General features: G+C 40.8%; 1 protein-coding gene across 2 annotated transcripts; it reads left to right on the plus strand.

The window, feature by feature from the left end:
- Positions 1-120: 120 nt before the first annotated feature.
- On the plus strand, positions 121-15,583 carry LOC106567183 (CD63 antigen). 2 transcript variants are annotated; one of them, XM_014136194.3, is made up of 8 exons: positions 121-302; positions 3,791-3,876; positions 10,595-10,783; positions 12,402-12,476; positions 12,621-12,719; positions 14,650-14,796; positions 14,922-15,005; positions 15,145-15,583. In XM_014136194.3, exons 2-8 carry the CDS (start codon positions 3,811-3,813, stop codon positions 15,208-15,210), a joined length of 726 nt encoding a protein of 241 aa, XP_013991669.1. In that variant the 5' UTR covers positions 121-302; positions 3,791-3,810; the 3' UTR covers positions 15,211-15,583. The 2 variants fall into 2 exon arrangements, with proteins under 2 accessions (XP_013991669.1, XP_013991670.1); XM_014136195.2 differs by having other exon boundaries at positions 192-302; positions 3,787-3,876.
- Positions 15,584-15,670: the final 87 nt, after the last annotated feature.

Here is a 15,670-nt window from a genome sequence, read left to right on the forward strand (position 1 = left end):
CCGATGAAATTAAATGAATAGTGCTTCACCTTGAAATATTACAGGCTCAACTGATAGGCCGAATAACGGCTGTGCAAATGGAACTGCTACTGTGTGTACTGTGGATGATAGTGAAACTTGTTGACGGTCATTTTCCATGAACACTTTCTGGAACAAGATTTGCTCATGGAGGGCAACGTAGAGAGGGAGGGGCTTATAAAACGGAGAATTGCTTCGTCAACTTCCCCAAGAACTTGTTTCCAAATTTCAAACAACGCCTTACATCGCTTCGCCGCCTCTACTTTTCCAACTTGAAAACAAAGGTTAGTGTTATTTCATTCAAGTTTGTTTTTCAATTCTTTGATGTTATAATATGACTGTTAAATCTGAAATCCATAAAGAAAGGAAAAAAAGTTTCGTTTTGAGAATGCGGAAACGACACGTTTAACTAAAGCTGTAGTCTAATATACCTTTGTCTTTACGGTTACTTAGTAGTCAAGATAACTTAACTAATTGAATTTGGTTTATATAATTAACTAATTGAATTTGGTTACGAACGATAAGCTAGAACAATAGTTACATTGTATCCAGCGCCCTCTGATAAGGTTCGGTTGGTCATTGTTGCCTCAGCGATGGGTGTCGCAGTCTTGATTTTTAAGTACTTTTTTTTTTTTAAGTCAGAATTCTTATTAGGCTCCCCAGTCAGTAATAGTTCCAATATCAATTGTTTACTCCTGATTTATTTTACATTTATTCTTAATTTAATAAGCCCATTTGTCACGTCAATCATATGAGGCCTTTCAGGGCTAGCGGCAGAACGAATCAATTGTACGGATCTTTGATTTCCATCGGCGGGCACGTTTTCACTGGAGCCCATGTGTGCAGGCGCTTGCGCGTTTCCATTTTTTTTTAATGGGTGTAATAGTAAAGAACATAGGCAGCTCCGTTAGTGTCAAGTTTGGGGAAGTTTACGTTTTAGCCTACCATTTCTACCGCTCTACGTGCCAGTTATGATTATGTTTATATGCCCATTTTCGTGGAACAGTTACATTACAATAACGTTTTCATTTCTCAAAGTCATTGTCATGTGTTTAATAATACAAATCGGAAGTAAAATGATACAAATCTTAGTTTAATTTCAACTATGGCGAGAGCACTAGCCTTTGCCATATGGACACATTGATACACTGTGCTCCATTGGCGGCTAAAGAAATGCAGTAGACATATCTTCCATCGTCAACTAAGTAAAATGCATAGGCATAACGCCGATAATTAAAAACAGTGGAAAATATCCTGATGAAAGAACCTGCATTTGCAATCACATTAATCTCTGTACTCTGCCTGTCTGCCTCCATTTCGAACTGTCTTAATATAATATAAAATAATATTCAGAATATAACGTATTAAAATCATAACTGGGTCTGGCCCAAAGCTGTAGCTAGCGAATTTCCAATATTATATCAACTAGCCTATTCAAACTTGAGTAAAAGTAAAGATACCTTAATAGAAAATGACTCAAGTGAAAGTAACCAAATTAAATACTACTTGAGTAAAAGTCTAAAAGTATTTGGTTTTAAATAGACTTAAGTATCAAACATAAATGTAATTGCTAAAATATACTTAAGTATCAAAAGTAGAAGTATACCCAATTTCAAACTCTTATTAGGCAAACTATTACTACCATTACAAAGTTTGGGGTCACGTAGAAATTCCCTTGTTCTTGAAAGAAAAAAAAGACTTGTCCCTTTTAAAATAACATCAAATTGATCAGAAATACAATGTTATTAATGACTAATGTAGCTGGAAACAGCTGATTTATTAATGGAGTCCCGTTATCAGCAACCATCACTCCTGTGTTCCAATGACACATTGTTAGCTGATCCAAGTTTATCATTTTTAAAAGGCTAATTGATCATTAGAAAACCCTTTTGCAATTATGTTAGCACAGCTGAAAACTGTTCTGATTTAAAGAAGCAATAAAACTGGCCTTAGACTTGTTGAGTATCCGGAGCATCAGCATTTGTGGGTTCGATTACAGGCTCAAAATGGCCAGAAACAAAACAAAACACTTTCTTCTGAAACTCGTCAGTCTATTCTTGTTCTGAGAAATGAAGGCTATTCAATGTGAGAAATTGGCAAGAAACTGAAGATCTCGTACAACGCTGTGTACTACTCCCTTCACAGAAAGCGTCACTGGCTCTAACCAGAATATAAAGAGGAGTGGGAGGCCCCGGTGCACAACTGAGCTAGAGGACAAGTACATTAGTGTCTAGTTTGAGATATAGATGCCTCATAACTCAACTGGCAGCTTCATGAGATAGTACCTGCAAAACACCAGTCTCAACGTCAACAGTGAAGTGGCGACTTGTGCATATATTATGACAACAATATATGACGTTATTGTTCATTTTGGATGGTCCTCAGGACCTCGTCACGGTATCTTTGTGCATTTAAATCGCCTACGATAAATTACAATGGTGTTGATTGTCCGTAGCTTATGGCTACCCATACCATACCCCCCCCCCCCCCTGCCACCATGGGGCACTCTATTCACAAGGTCTGCCATCTTCCCGGTACAGTTGAAACTGGGATTCATCTGTGAAGAGCACACTTCGCCAGCATGCCATTAGCTATCGAAGGTGAGCATTTGCCCACTGACGTCGGTTACGACGCCAAACTGCAGTCAGGTCAACACCCTGGTAAGGATGACGAGCACGTTGCTGTGCTTCCCTGAGACAATTTCTGATAGTTTGTGCAGAATTTCTTCGGTTGTGCAAACCCACAGTTTCATCAGCTGTCCGGTGGCTGGTTTTAGACAATCCTGCAGGTGAAGAAGCCAGATGTGGTGGTGCTGGGCTGGTGTGGTTACATATGGTCTGCAATTATGAGAACAGTTGAACATACTGCCAAATTCTCTAAAACTATGTTGGAGGTGGCTTATGGTAGAGAAATGAAAATGTAATTCTATGGCAACAGCTCTGTTGGACAATCCTGCAGTCAGCATGCATATTGCATGCCCCCTCAACTTGGGACATCAGTGGCATTGTGTTGTGTTACAACTGCCCATTTTAGAGCTGCCTTTTATTGCCTCCAGCACAAGGTGCACCTGTGTAAGGATCATGCCGTTTAATCAGCTTCTTGATATGCCTCAGGTGGATGGATCATCTTGACAAAGGAGAAATGCTCACTAACAGGAATGTAGACATACAGTACCAGTCAAAAGTTTGGACACACCTACTCATTCTGGGGTTTTCCTTAGTATAAAAAATTATTTTCTACATTGTAGAATAATAGTGAAGACATCAAAACTATGAAATAACACATGGAATCATGTAGTAAGCAAAAAAGTGTTACAAATCAAAATATATTTTAGGTTCTTCGAAGTAGCCACCCTTTGCCTTGATGACAGCTTTGCACACTCTTGGCATTCTCTCAACCAGCTTCAACTGGAATGCTTTTCCAGCAGTCTTGAAGGAGTTCCCACATATGCTGAGCACTTGTTGGCTGCTTTTCCTTCACTCTATGGTCCAACTCATCCCAAACCAGCTCAATTGGGTTGAGGTCGGGTGATTGTGCAGAACTCCATCTCTCCTTAGTCAAATAGCCCTTACACAGCCTGGAAGTGTGACGGGTCATTGTCCTGTTGTGTGTTTAGCAGAGCACACTAGGGGATGAAGCAACAAGTGATATCCTAAAACTCCTCCACGCCATTTTGTATTTGTAATAAATAATAATAATAATAATAATAATAATAATAGTAGTTCTTTACAGTCTCACTAGTTAAAATTTATTTTTCTTTGTTTTGAGCCAGGGTCTTGATCCGGACTCACCATGGGTGTCGAGGGAAGAATGAAATGTGTGAAGTACCTACTCTTCTTTTTCAACTTCATCTTCTGGGTGAGTAATGCAGGTGGAGGTTTGAAATCGTGACTGGCTAGGATGTGCTGCTTCTGGGCTTTTTGAGTTCTGTACATGTGGTGGCACTAATACAACCCGCATCTAGATTGATTGTGAAATCCCTCTGACACCCAGTTAACACATCTCATGATTAATTAAGGAAGTTTCACAGTTCCTCGAACTGATGTAGTTTTAATGTGGTGTATTAGTTTGGTCCATGTGATATGTTCAAGACAAGTTAGGTAATTGGTAGGCTTACTAAGAAAAGTCCCTTATTTTCACTAATACTGAAAAGAAACATCTACAAATCTGGAAAAGGGCATGTGATCATCATGACTCTTTACAGCTGTAAAAATTATACAAGCCTCCTCCACAACTGTTGGTTGTGATGTAGTTAGATATGCCACAAAAGGACATTTTTATGTTTGGTGTGGGACTGAGAGCAAGGTTTCTTACTTTCCATTAGCTTACCTCAGTTTCTGAGCCTCTTAATTGTTTGGCATTAAACTGTTATTTCAGTTACTTGACCCAGTTTATATGTAGCCTATAGTTGGTTATGTGTATTTATTTCATCTTTATTTAATCTAACTCCTCAAGACTGCCATCACTTAGTCTTGTAATCCTCCTATTGTAAGGCCAATACGCAGGAGTCTGTCAGCTGACCCAGGACGCACACACACTCCTATTGGAAATATAAAAAATGGTGTTAATGTTTAACAAAGTTTCTATTGAAAGAGGAAGTAATGACTTGAGAGGGAGGGGGGGAGGGAGTGAGTGAGAGGGCATGTGATGAGTCTTGTGACCTGTTCAAAGTGTTATGAAAATATCATGTGACTTGTTCATTTTTATGGTCTGCCTTCATGTGAAAAGTTAAGATCTCTTGATTAATCCATGGGCTATGTTGTAATAAGAGGTCAGAAACTGCATGCGCGTCGCTCTGTCCCCATTTAACAAACGCCCATCTATTTTTGTGACTACCTGGACCTACCATTTTGGTTTTGAAGTATTGAAACCAAACCATATGATTTTGAAGGTGACTAAGAAGGATTTAGATTACAAATAAATAAATTGTGAAGCTTTTGCGAGTGCGGCACGCTAGGCTGACAGGAACATTAAGCGCCCAACATTTTAAACATTTCCTCTTTATTAAATCATTATTGTGCATATAGGCTTTGACTTACTCAGAATTAAATACAAATGAAACAAAACATTCCTTATTAGGTTGTCTACAATGCCTTTGAATTCAGTTTTAGAAACACAAGTTTGGCCAGATTCTGTGGCTTGCGTCTCGTGCGATGGTGCCTGGAGAGCAGGCCAGAAACGGTAAATACCAAGCTTGCAGAGCCACTGGGGATGCTAAACAACCTCCGGGCCACTCTTGTCAGGCTGGGCATGGATGCAGAGTTGTTTTTGAATTTTTCTATAGTTAGGACAAAGGTTTAGGCAAAATAACCCTACCAAAACGGAAAGGGTCTTTGAACGAGGTAATATGTCGGGCCTATTGTGCCAAAATCAATGACAGCGTATTGAATAGATAATAGAACAAGCATGAACAAAACTTTTAAGAGGTTAGGGTTTTTGTTTATAAATACTTTGCTAGAACAACACACTTAGCTAGCTTCCCACCTCGTTCCTTTCTGTTAGCATGTGCACATATTAAAACATGCTTTCTAAAAAGACACTTTTCCTGATTATTTAGTTGTGGATGCTACATCACTCCCTCTCTTGGTCCTTCGTTCTTTGTAAGTCACCCTAATTTTGCACCCCTGTGATTTATCAGTTTCTTTATGGAAATATTTAGCTAACTCCATGAGTGTAGCTAAAGCAAGGGGCTATAGCAGCACACAAGTAGACTAGAAATGCATGCTGAGCTGGGCATGTCCTGAGCTTGTGAAGTGTGCACTATTGGAGCTGGCGAGAAGACCAATGTTCCAGCCTTTGGGGAAATTCGCTCCGCACTCCAGTCAAATTGGCAACGCTCAAGCTCCACTCTCCTTACATACTCTGCTACAAAGCAAACATTGGTGACCTATTTAGCTTTACCACTTGCTCTATAATGTGAGTAACATTTTGATTTCCAAAACCTTTTTTGAAACCTTAATTTACAAATGTAAACATGAATATTGAACATATACAATTTTGTTTGTCAAATTTTTCAATATATCGTTGAACATAATATACTGTACAGACATATATTGAAGTTCCAGAGTGGGATCTCTTTGTCTTGTTCCTAGCTCCTAAGCAACTTTGCACTTTATATTTTTGTGTGTTATTTCTCACATTATTTGCTCAATGTTTTTTGCATTATTACCTATAACTTTTGGATATTAGATTGGCGGTCACTCACCACCATTTTGACCAGAAATACGACATTCCTAAATTGTATCCTTTATTCGTCATTGTGGCAGTTTCCAGGAACTCAAGTCCTTTTGTTAACCTGACCTAGAATACCTCCCAATCAAATGCTGACCGCATTACCTCCCGAGAGAATTCTCTTCGGTCATCGTCACAGCCATGTATATTCCCCCTCAAGCCGATACCACGACGGCTCTCAAGGAACTACACTGAACTTTGTGGAAACCACATATCCTGAGGCAGCATTTATTGTAGCTGGGAACTTTTAATAAAGCAAATCTGAGGGAAATGCTACCGAAGTTTTATCAACATCTCGCCTGCGCAACTCGCGCCTCAAACTCTCAACCATTGTTACTCTCTTTTCCGGGACGGCTACAAAGCTCTCCCCCGCCCTCCGTTCGGCAAATCAGATCACACATCCATTCTGCTCCTCCCTTCCTATATGCAGAAACTAAAACCGGAACTATCTGTGGTAAGGACAGTTCAACGTTGGTCTGACCAATTGGAATCTATGCTTCAAGATTGTTTTGATCACGCGGACTGGGATATGTTCCGGGTTGCCTCTGAGAATAACATTGACGTATACGGTGACTGAGTTCATCAGGAAGTGCATTGGGGATATTGTTCCCACTGACAATTTTTAAAACCTATCCAAACCATAGATTGCAGCATTCACACCAAAATTAAAGCATGAACCACCACATTTAACTACGGCAAGGTAACTGTGAACACGGACGAATACAAACAGTCCAGTTATGCCCTCCGTAAGGCAAACAGGCAAAACGTCAGTACAAAGACAAAGTGGAGTCGCAATTCAGCAGCTCACACAATGTATGTGTCAGGGACTCCAGACAATCACGGACTCTAAAGGGAAAACCAGCCACGTCACGGGCACTTTGAGAGGCTAGTTAAGGATCATATCACCTCCACCTTACCTGACACCCTAGACCCACTGCAATTTACATACTGCTCCACTAGATCCATGGAGGAAGTAATCACACTGCCTTATCCTATCTGGACAAGGGGAATACCTAGGTACCCTCAAAGCTCATCACTAAATTCTGGGCCCTGGGTCTGAACCCCGCCCTGTGCAACTGGGTCCTGGACTTCCTGACGGGCTGCCCCCAGGTGTTGAAGGTAGGCAACAACACCTCTGCTACGCTGATACTCAACACAGGGGTCCCACAAGGGTGCGTGCTCAGTCCCCTTCTGTACTCCCTGTTCACCCATGACTGCGTGGCCACGCATGTCTCTAACTCAATCATCAAGTCTGCAGACAACACAACAGTGGTAGGCCTGATTACCAACAATGACAAGACGGTCTACAGGGAGGAGGTGAGGGCTCTGGCGGAGTGGTGCCAGGAAAATAAATACATTTTCTCCCTCAACGTAAACAAAACAAAGGAGCTGATTGTGGACTTCAGGAGACAGCGGAGGGAGCACGTCCCATCCATATCGACGGGGCTGCAGTGACGGTGAAACGTTTAAAGACTGTCAATGATGTGTACACCAAGAATCTGAAATGGTCCAGCCGCACAGACAGTGTGGTGTTGCGCCTCTTCAACCTCAGGAGGCTGAAGCAATTTGGCTTGGCCCCTAAGACACTCACAAACTTTTAGATGCCCCATTGAGAGCATTCTTTCGGGCACTATCACCGCCTGATACGGCAACTGCACCGTCCGCAACCACAGGGCTCTCCAGAGGTCACACTGCCTGCCCTCCAGGACCTCTAAAGCACCCGGTATTACAGGAAGCCAAGAAGATCAAGGACTTCACCCCCCCCCCACTGCCATCTAGAAGGTGGGGTCAGTGTAGGTGTATCAAAGCTGGGCCCAAGAGAATGAAAAACAGCTTCTATCAAGACCATCAGTGTGTTAGTCACCATTAGCAGGCCTCCGCCCGGTACCCTGCCTTGAACTTTAGTCACTGTGACTAGTCTGCTACCACCCGGTTACTCAACCCGCACCTTAAAGGTTGCTGCCCTATGTTCATACTTTCTGAATGCCCTGTAACTATTACTGTACATTCACTATTCTATTCTACAGATGTACTACATATTCTATCCATATACTATGTCCCATCATACAGTGCATTCAGAAAGTATTCAGACCCCTCAACCTTTTAAAAAAAACATTTTTAACGTTAGGCTTTTTCTAAAAGTAATAAAAATACACATTTTTCCTTATCAATCTACACACAATTCCCCATAATGCCAAAGCAAAAACGTTTTTTTTTAAATTTTTGCAAATGTATTAACATTGTAAAACAAACCTTATTTACATAAGGATTCAGACCCTTTGCTATGAGACTCGAAATTGAGCTCAGGTGCATCCTGTTTCCATTGATCATCCTTGAGATGTTTCTTGATTGAGATATTGATTGGAGTCCACCTGTGGTAAATTCAATTGACTGGACATGATTTGAAAAGGCATACACCTGTCTATATAAGGTCCCACAGTTGACGGTGCAAGTCAGAGCAAAAACCAAGCCACGAGGTTGAACGAGTTGTCTGTAGCGCTCCGAGACAGGATTGTGTCGAGGTACAGACCTGGGGGAGGATACCAAAACATGTCTGCAGCATTGAAGGTCCCCAAGGACACAGTGGCCTTGTCATTATGGGGTATTGTGTGTAGATTGAGGAACAAAAACTATTTAATCCATTTTAGAATAAGGCTGTACTGTAACAAAATGTGCAAAAATTAATACTTTCCGAATGCACTGTATATATTAATATTCCAGACTCTGACATTGCTCTTCCTAATCTTCCTCTTAATTACATTATTTAACTTTGTAGGTTTTTGTGTATTTTCTTTTATCGTTAGATATTACTGCACTGTTGGAGCTAGAAACGTAAGCATTTCGCTACAACCACAATAACATCTGCTAAGTATGTGACCAATATGATTTTGTTTTCTTCTTCTCATATTCAGTCTTCTCGGGTGTTTAATGGCACACACTGTACATTTATTTTTACATGATAATCTTTGAGTATTTGTATTGAGATGTAAGGCTACAATTAGTGTCATGGCCTCTTTCTTCTGCATGTCGTCATTTTCATCCCTCTGTGTACCTACCTGTCTCCACTAATATAGAAACCAGGCATTGACCAATCCTATTCCTAACCCATGCCAAATATTTACATTGGTACTACCTGTGATGAAAGGACCTGAGTTAGGACCGGATGCACCTGGATAAAAAAAAAACTAGGGCAATAACTTATCACACCAGTCAGGTGATATTCCACAGAACTGACCTGCCATTGTGGGTGTAGGTTTTGCTGGGTTCTTCCTCCTGTTAACATTAGGCTATATTGTCTAGGTGTTTTATCTTGATACCGAAAGTCAGATCGGTTGTGGTTCGACCAGTTTTCTCGACATTCTCCGAGCTGTTGTTCCTGGAGCTACTGCACATTTATTTCCAGGACTTTTTTGAAAGGGGGAAAGAGGAAGTCTTCATAAAATCTGAGTCAAAACACCTTTTATGAAACAGAAAGTGATGATGTATCATCATGCTATATAACCCACATTTGACCTAGAGCCTAAACCAATCTAAACTATGGCACAAATTAGGATATGGTACATGATTTGTTTATTTCCATAATTTCGTCAAACTTAGTAACTAGTATCCTGGATAACTAGTAGCCTGTCCTGTCATCTCTGATTGTGAGCAACACACCAGTGAGATTGGACCCATATCCTAATACATAAATGATCCATGTCTCCATGTAGTACAGCCTTGCTGTAAGCGGTCCAGCACCTGTCTCCCAATGCATACAGAGGTGTGTTTGTGTGACCCTCCTGTTTACTCAACCTACTCGGGATGTTTGTTTAAATGACTAGGGCTGGACACCATTAGCAAATAACCATGATAGTAACTGTCATTCTATAATGACAGTGTCTTTAAAAAAAAAAAAAAAATCTGTAAATGACTTATTCGCATTAGGGCCCTTGATCATTCCTGTATTAGTTAATTTAAATGATAACGGAAATAAGGCAGGATTTGATGTACACTTGTCTGACATTCACATATTTCTGTACAGCACTTTGTGATGTCAGCTGATGTAAGAAGGGCTTTATAAACACATTTGATTGAAATTTGACATGCACTTAAGCACTTTCTTGCCATTTAAAAGTATGACCTCATACAATACCAATTTATCCTTCAGTTGTACACACTACGAACTTGGCTGTTCGGGGTTTAGGCTAAGTACGATCCTGTTCACATAACATATGATTGTAGAAGCCCATGCATGCATGATGTAAATTAATATTAAATAATTTTAAATGTGTATTTCTGCGACCTCTAATCATTTAACTCTTTTATTTTTATTTTTTTCTCTCTCTCCATTTATTTCTCTCTCTAGCTGTGTGGTCTGGCTCTGATAGTGCTGGGAATTTTGGTTCAGGTGGCTCTCCACAGCACCGTAGTGATCAATAATGTCTCAGCCTCATCAGCCCCCTTGGTCCTCATCGTGGTGGGGGTCATCGTCTTCTTCATCGCCTTCTTTGGCTGCTGTGGAGCCTGGAAGGAGAGCTACTGCATGGTCACCATGGTATGTACACATGCCACATGACAACCTGTATTAGGGGAGGGGGCTGCTGCATGGTGGTCACCCTGGTATTCCAAACAAAACGTAATGTATCCAAACCATTAACAGCATGCATGTTTGATCTTGTTGAAAAGCAGTCTGAACCAACATTTGACAACGCTCCATACTTCTCTTTTACATCTAGGCAACCTTTTATTCTGTAGTGAATGCAGTGTTTGTTACATCCATTGTTACCTGAATTGGAGAAGGATTTTACAGTAGCTCAATCTAAATCCTTATTAATGTTCAGTTCATCAGCTTATCAATGTGTTAAGTCCTTTAATCTTAAAAAAAGGGCTAATATACTCATACACACACACACACACACACAAAAAAGTATATGGACACCCCTTCAAATTAGTGGATTCGGCTATTTTAGCCACACCTATTGCTGACCGGTATATACAATCAAGCACACAGCCACGCAATCTCCATAGACGAACATTGGCAGTAGAATGACCTTACTGAAGAAATCGGTGACTTTCAACATGGCACTGTCATAGGATGCCATCTTTCCAACAAGTCTGCCCTACTAGAGCTGCCCCGGTCAACTGTAAGTGCTGTTATTGTGAAGTGGAAACATCTAGGAGCAACCATGGCTCAGCCGCGAAGTGGTAGGCCACGCAAGTTCACAGAAGGGGACTGCAGAGTGCTGAAGCGCATAGCGTGTAAAAATCGTCTGTCCTCTGTTGCAACACTCACTACGGAGTTCCAAACTGCCTCTGGAAGCAACGTCAGCACTAGAACTGTTCAAGAGCTTTGTGAAATGGGTTTCCATGGCCGAGCAGCCACATACAAGCTTAAGATCACCATGCGCAATGCCAAGCATCTGCTGGAGTGGTGTAAAGCTCGCCGCCATTGGACTCTGGCACAGTGGAAACGCCGTCTCTGGAGGGATGAATCACACTTCACCATCTGGCAGTCCGACGGACGAATCTGGGTTATGGTAGATGCCAGGAGAAGGCTACCTGACCGAATGAATAGTGCCAACTGTAATTTTGGTGGCGGGATAATAGTCTGGGGCTGTTTTTAATAGTTTGGGCCAGGCCCCTTAGTTCCAGTGAAGGGAAATCATAACACTACAGCATACAATGACATTCTAGACAATTCTGTGCTTCCAACTTTGTGGCAACAGTTTGGGGAAGGTCCTTTCCTGTTTCAGCATGACAATGCCCCCGTGCACAAAGCGAGGTCCAAACATAAATGATTTGTCGAGATCAGTGTTGAAAAACTTGACTGGCCTGCACAAAGCCCTGACCTCAACCCAACTGAACACCCTGGGGATAATTTGGAAGGCCGACTGTCAGCCAGGCCTAATCGCCCAGCATCCGTGCCCAACTTCACAATTGCTCTTGTGGCTGGATGGAAGCAAGTCCCTGCAGCAAATGTTCCAACATCTAGTGGAAAGCCTTCCCAGAAGAGTGGAGGCTGTTATAGCAGAAAAGGGGGGGACCAACTCCATATTAATGACCATGATTTTGGAATGAGAGATTTGACGAGCAGGTGTCCACGTACATTTGGTCATGTAGTGTATCTATCTGAACTCTGCGCTAATATTTTTTTTATCATATATTTTCTCAAGTTTTCTATCCTTCTGGGTCTGATCATTATCACTGAGATTGGTGCTGCCATCGCTGGATATGTCTTCAGAGGCAAAGTGAGTATACTCATGTATTTCAGGCAGCTTTTTTACACATCTGTGTCTATACAGTAACTGTATGTACAGTCTACAGACTGTCTATATAGTATCAACCTAGTTAACAGGTGGAATTACTAAATTATGTTTTTGTCCTCTACTTAGCTGACAGTCATTGTCCATGATGGTCTCAATGACATGGTCACCAAGTACAGCAATGGCACCGCTGAATTCAAGAAGGCCCTGGACAACCTGCAAGTTGACGTTAGTATCAACCATTACATCTGACCGAAGAAACTGACATACATTCGATATTTTTAGGTGTAGTAATGCGAGACACCACTAACAGTGCCTTCAGAAAGTATTCATACCCCTTGATTTATTCCACATTTTGTTACAGCCTGAATTCAAAATGCTCACCCATCTACGCACGATACCCCATAATGGTAAAGTGAAAACATGTCTTAAGGAATTTTAGCAAATGTATTGAAAAATTAAATGGAGAAATATCTCATTTTAAATAAGTATTCACACTAATACTTTGTTGAAGAACCTTTGGCATTAATTACAGCTGTGAGTCTTTCTGGGTAAGTCTCTAAGAGCTTTCCACACCTGGATTGTGCAACATTTGCCCATTTAAAAAAAATATATATATATATTCTTCAAGCTCTGTCAAATCGATTGCTGTCCATTGCTAGACAACCATATTCCGGTCTTGCCATAGGTTTTCTAGTTGATTTAAATCTAAATTGTAACTCGGCCACTCAGGAACGTTCACTGTCTTCTTGGTAAGCAACAGCAGTGTAGATTTGGCCTTGTTTTAGATGGCTGAAAGGTGAATTAATCTCCTAGTGACTGGTGGAGAGTTGACTGAACCAGATTTACCTCTAGGTTTTTGCCTGCGCTTAGCTCCATTCTGTTTCTTTTTTATCCTGAAAAACTTCCCAGTCCTTAACAATTACAAGCATACCCATAACATGATGCAGCCACCACTATGCTTGGAAATATGGAGAGTGGTACTCGGTAATGTATTGGGTTTGCCCCAAACATAACACGTTGTATTCAGGACAAAACGTTAATTGCTTTGACACATTTTTTTGCAGTATTATTTTAGTGCCATGTTGCACACAGTATGCATGTTTTGGAATATTTATATTCTGTACAGGCTTCCTTTTTACTCTGTCTCAATTAGGTTACTATTGTGGAGTAACTACAATGTTGTTGATCCATCCTCTGTTTTCTCCTATCACAGCCATTAAACTCTGACTGTTTTAAAGTCACCATTGGCCTCATGGTGAAATCCCTGAGCGGTTTCCTTCCTCTCCAGCAACTGAGTTAGAAAGGCTGCCTGTATCTTTGAAATAATTGGGTGTATTGATACACCATCCAAAGTGTAATACTTCACCATGCTCAAAGGGATATTAAATGTCAGCTTTCTTTTTTTCTTTTCACCTACCAATAGGTGCCCTTTTGTGAGGCATTGGAAAACCTATGGTCTTTGTGGTTGAAATTCACTGCTCGACTAAGAGACCTTACAATTATCTGTATGTGTGGGGTACAGAGACGAGGGAGTCATTCGAAAATCATGTTAAACACTAATATTGCACAGTGTCCATGCAACTTATGTGACTTGTTATGCATGTTTTTACTCCTGAACTTATTTAGGCTTGCCATAACAAAGGGGTTGAATACTTATTGACTCAAGACATTCAATCTTTTCCATGATTATTATTTTTTTTTAACATTGAAAACATATTTCCACATTTTGGTGTGTAGGCCAGTGACTAATCTCAATTTAATACATTTTAAATTCGGGCTGTAACATAACAAAATGTGGAAAAAGTCAAGGGGTGTGAATACTTTCTGAAGGCACTGTATTGACTCTGCAAATGTGAAGAGACATTTGTCATAATGTTAAGATGCATTGTGTATGTATTTTGGACTTTTTGCTTAATTTGGTACCTCCCCATGTAACATTATTCTATCCTTTTAGTGTGAGTCTTCTATGCCATGTTTATCTTGTCTCGTCTTCTGTTGACATTATTGAGCAATATCCTGCCCTGCTTCCGGTCTGTGTTTCCCCCTCATCTAACCAACAACCTTACTACCTCATTTTGCGGTTGTCTCTTCCTCCATCTGTCTACCCGTGTCATGCTCAAACTTATTCTCACCATTCTTGCTGTTCTTCATCCAGCTGAAATGTTGTGGCGTGACCAACGCCACTGACTGGAAAGGCAAGTTCGGGTCTGTGAAAGACTCTGTTCCAGACTCCTGTTGCATCAATGTCACCGCTGGCTGTGGTCAGGGGGCCATGGGGGATGCACTCAAGATACACCAGACGGTAAGGTCCAACCCAGTGGTTGATTTATGAAAATGTGAAATAAAATACCAATTCATCCAAGCAAAAATACCTCCAGAACAGTGTATGGGTCGGGAATGACGTTTCTGTCTCGGATTGCTATGTAGGGGTGTGAAACTGTTGTAGAGAAGCTGTTGAAGAAAAACATCATGTGGGTCATTATAGCAGCACTGGTGATCGCTTTCCTGCAGGTAGGAGCAAACACACACAACCAAGTATATACATTTGCACATACAAATCCTGGGCTTGGAAGAGCCGCTGGTTGTAGATGCTAGTTCAACACGCACACAATTTTGCATGTTTTCTAACTGTGTTTTTGTGTGTTTTCAGATCATGGGCATCATATTCGCCTGCATGTTGATGGGGGGCATTCGCAGTGGCTACGAAGTCATGTGATCAGTTGGCCAATAGCAGAGGGGAGTGGCTGACAGTCAGTTGCACTGTCAAGTTATGTTCAAACATTTAATTGACTTCAATAACTTTTTTTTTTAATTTACTTATTCAAGATGTTAACACGTGCCTTTGCACTGATGCCGAATGACTCCTGCCAAGAATATCAATGTTTAGTTATTTTTTTAGAAAATTATATTTTTATTTAAATAGGGCAGCATTTGCAAATTGCCATTTGCACTTGTTTTTGAAAGTGAAATGTTCTTAACTTTTGAGCATATTCTACTCTAGAATGTATTTTTCATAAAAGCTATTTCATCTGTAATGTCGTTCTTCGTGGTTCCCCAATTTAAGGATTTTTATTAAAGATTTCAGTCAATACCTTTTCAATTTAGTGTTGATTGACTGATGCCCTCTAGTGTTGTCCTAGTGGAGCATCTGCTGTAGAGTCTCACTGAGCAGAACA

Source organism: Salmo salar, chromosome 13 (genome assembly GCF_965601325.2).
Source record: "Salmo salar chromosome 13, fSalSal1, whole genome shotgun sequence".
Classification (NCBI taxonomy): Eukaryota; Metazoa; Chordata; class Actinopteri; order Salmoniformes; family Salmonidae; genus Salmo; species Salmo salar.